This window comes from Saprolegnia parasitica (assembly GCF_000151545.1).
Source record: "Saprolegnia parasitica CBS 223.65 unplaced genomic scaffold supercont2.70, whole genome shotgun sequence".
Taxonomy (NCBI): Eukaryota; Oomycota; class Saprolegniomycetes; order Saprolegniales; family Saprolegniaceae; genus Saprolegnia; species Saprolegnia parasitica.
In genome coordinates this window covers 175,935-179,770 of record NW_012156464.1, presented here as the reverse complement: position 1 = coordinate 179,770, position 3,836 = coordinate 175,935, and the positions used below count along the sequence as shown (strand labels likewise).

Here is a 3,836-nt window from a genome sequence, read left to right as displayed (position 1 = left end):
GCATTTACAACCTCCTTTGCCGGCCCTCCAAGGCAGGTAATACTCTTTTGTATAGCGGTGATTAACACTTTTAAGTTTACATGTTTATGTCTGTGATGTCTTCATCATAGCGAGCTTCCTCAGTACTCTGCACAATACTGCCTGAACACGTTGCCACGTCATGGAGGCTTTTTGGCCAATCAGATGCCAAGGGATTTTCACGGAGGCCTGTCCGTTAAATTCCAATCACAATTCAATTGGAAGCTAAAGAGCACTACAATCGATAGATCTGGACAAGGGGAAACGAACCTAGTGCTCCGAATTGAAATTGAACGCGTTTGGACGAAGTTATCGAAGTTCTACCAACGTGACCTTAATATAGAAATGTATGGGCTCGGGGCACTTATTGGCCACAGGGGTGAACGTCATTTGTCCGGATAAGCAGCAAGGGCGCGTCCGGATTACACAAAACATCTTGTTTTTGTATAGGTCTTATCCGGTAAGGTTGCCGAGAGTATCCGGACGTGAAATCCCGTGAAATTCCACTTCCTCAATCAAGACCGAACTACTTGGGGGCAACAACCGTGTTGGTGTCCGCCATGCCTGTGGTGGGCGAGGCGGGTTAGTTGTTTGACTGACACTACCAATTTGGAAATGGCTTGAGCTCGCTTGCTCTGCGCCTTGGATCTTGTAACGTATGTGCTTCTAGATCTTGGTTTTTTGGATCGCTCGGCCTTGCGCGGAAAACCTCTTCCACTTCTTGGAAACGGCCCAAGGGCCCCGAACTCGATGCTCCAAGAACGCCCGATCGATCCCATGGCATAATGCCCATTTTGCCCCAAGGGTCGAAGCGATTGAAAGCAGCTTGGAGCTGGAAGAGAGCGAGGACGAGACGACTGTGACGTATTTCGACGAGATGTGGGCCAAGGGCGCTGGAAGACGTTCTCGACGCGCGTGCTCGAGATCGGCAAGATCAACGAAGGCTACTGGACGTCGGAGCATGTCGTCAACCAAGTGAAGGAAGAAGTCTTGGTCGCGTTTGCCGAGTTGCACCCGAACGCGATCGCCTCATTCACCTTCGACCAGTCGACCAACCACGCAGCGTTCGCCCCGGACGCGCCACGAACATGAACTTGAACCCCGGTGGCGCTGAAGCAATCATGCGTCCGGGCAAGTTCTCGGACGGCCGCGACCAGCCTATGGTCTTCGAAGCCAGCACGGAAAAAGCGGGCCAGGCCAAGGGCATCAAGCAAGTTCTTCTGGAGCGTGGCATCGACGTCGCTGCGCATGGCCCGCGGATAAAGTGCCCAAACGAAAACGTCGACGTCAGCGCCACCGAAGGGGTGCTCCTGTGCTGCGCGAGGCACTGCGTCGCGTCGCAACCCGACATCCGCTCCCAAGTATCGCTCTTGGAAGAGACGATCTCTGGCGCAGGCCACCACTGCTTGTTCTTGCCCAAGTATCACTGCGAGTCGAACCCCATCGAAGCCTACGGGGGGACAGCCAAGCGCTATGCTCGGGCCAACTGCGACTACTCGTTCGAAGGACTCAAGACTCGTGTGCCAAAGAGCCTCGAAAGAGTTCCGTTGGCGTCGATTCGCAAGTATTTTCGTCGATGCGGACACTTCATCGAGTCGTACCATTTGGGGCTGCGATTACGAGCTCACGAAGTACGCCCACAAGAAGTATATAAGTCATCGGCACATTCCCGAGTCTATTTCACGAGGTAAGAATGCTCTACTCGCCGAAATGAAATCAAAAAATGCTTGAGATATCTCGGTCAAAATTTGGCCGTTTGGACGTCTTTAGGTGACGTGCACCATAGGTGCAACTCGCCATATCGGTATTTGCTGTAGCGGCGGTCTCGGATCAGTACAGTGACAACCCCAAGCTCGTGCTCGAGTACATGGATGGCGGCAACCTCCGCCAGTACCTCGACAAGAAGCGCAAGGGCGAGCCCGTTCCGTTCGACTACTCGACGCTCGATATTGCGTGGGTCATTGCCAACGCCTTGGCCGACCTCCACCGCAACGGCTTCATGAACCGCGACCTCACAGTCAAGAGCTTTAACGTGCTTGAGCTCCTCCAACTATTAATACATCAAGGTGGCCGACTTTGGCCTGACAAAGGAGTTCAACCTCGACATGACGACGTTTGTGGGGACGCCGGCGTGGATCGCACCCGAAGTCTTTGAGTCTGGAACCACGTACGGCTACGCGGCCGACATTTACTCGTTTGGCGTCATTTTGACAGAGCTCGAGACGCTCCAGGTGCCGTATGCAGGCTTGAACCTCTTTGCGATCGTGGACGGCGTCCGCAGCGGCGAGCTGCCTGTCTGCTCGATGTCGTAGATTGCTATCTGTCCGCTCCAGTTGTAGGGCCAATCTCAAATACGATTCCTACTGAAGGCATTTGATTGGCTATTTTAATCATATTCTGAGCCAATCCCACGCGATTGCATCCCGGCCACCTCCACCGCTAGGCCGCTCCATGCGCCAAATCGAGTTGGGAAATAAAATCGCTTAAACTTGGCGACGTGATAGAGGACACTTTAGCGGTCACGAAAAGCTACTTCGCGTTGGCGTGCGAGGCATATGCCGACAATTATACGTTGTCAAATATTGTTTATGGCATATGCCATGAATAAAATCAGCAAGTTGCCACATTTAACAGGCACCGATCTAGAGTGCACAAGTGTTGCCAGATCGCATTGGACAATTGTTTACACTCGGTAGCGTGATAAGAGATTGCGTCGAGACCAGGGAATGCCACTCGTCGTCGGCGTGCGACGTCCATTGTGTGGATCCATTTGCTGTTTATTGTGGGCCTGTGCTTTGAATAAAAGCACAGAGGCGGGGCCTAATAACTTTTACTCGATCCACCAAGAAGGTGTCAGGCTCTGTACACATATGCATGTTTCACAGAAGGGTACCCATTGAGCTCAAAACTGCATTCAAAAGAACGCATCATTCATTACACCGTATCCAAAGCCCACGCCGCCGTACAGAGCACGCGTCCGCACTTGCGCCTCGTACGCCTCGCCGGCCAAGATGGCATCGACCGCCGACGCGGCGTCCGTCACGATGCGCCACGCGTTGTACTGCCCGCGACGCAGCTCCACAATCACCTCAAAGATCGGCTCGCCACCGCGCTGCGCCAACAGCTTTCGCAGCGGCCCATTGTCGTCCTTCTTTTGCTTTTCCTTGGCCAGTGCGTCGCCGACCGTCACCGACTCGACGCCGCCCACAAGCCCTCGCAGCGGCTTGTTCTTGAGCAGCTTGCGCAGGTCGCCGTGCGCCGAGGCCACGATGCGCACACCGCGCTGCTTGCACGTGCGCGCAGCCTCGACTTCGTTCGGTCGGCCAATCTCGTCGATGACCATGACCTCGGGCGTGTGGTTCTGGACGCACTCGACCATGACTGCGGCTTGGTCGTTGAGCGATGGCACCATCATGCGCCGCGCCAGGCCCACGCATGGATGCGGAATGTCGCCGTCGCCTGGAGATCAGAGCGCGGTTAGGGTTCTTCTTCTAGTATAAGATTGAAGAGTAGTACCTGCAATCTCGTTGCTCGTGTCGACGATGCAGACGTTGTACTTGGTCGCGAGCTGCCGAGAGACTTCGCGGACAATCGTGGTTTTGCCGCAGCCAGGTTCGCCGAGGAAGAGAATGTTCTTGTCTTCCATCGCCAGAAGATCCGCGATCAAGCCCGCGTTGCCCTCAATGTACCGGCCGACGCGGATCGTGAGCGCGATGATATTGTCTTGGCGGTTGCGAATGGCCGAGATGCGGTGCAGTTGGCGCTCGAGGCCGGCGCGGTTGTCGCTGCCAAAGCCGCCGACGCGGTCCACAATCGAA

The 3,836-nt window shown here is 54.8% G+C and overlaps 2 protein-coding genes across 2 annotated transcripts in view; both read right to left on the bottom strand.

Annotated features, from left to right (window-relative positions):
* Positions 1-962: 962 nt before the first annotated feature.
* Positions 963-1,622, bottom strand: SPRG_21071 (hypothetical protein; the record flags this gene model as incomplete). Its single annotated transcript, XM_012350856.1, has 1 exon — positions 963-1,622. One exon carries the CDS (start codon positions 1,620-1,622, stop codon positions 963-965), a length of 660 nt encoding a protein of 219 aa, XP_012206246.1.
* Positions 1,623-2,932: 1,310 nt separating this feature from the next.
* The window catches only part of SPRG_21070 (hypothetical protein), a gene marked incomplete at both ends in the record, with an annotated part of 3,798 nt that continues 2,894 nt past the window's right edge, over positions 2,933-3,836 (bottom strand). Inside the window, 2 exons of the mRNA XM_012350855.1 lie at positions 2,933-3,477; positions 3,535-3,803. Of these exons, the coding sequence (XP_012206245.1) occupies positions 2,933-3,477; positions 3,535-3,803 (814 nt within the window). The remainder of the gene's footprint in view (positions 3,478-3,534; positions 3,804-3,836) is intronic.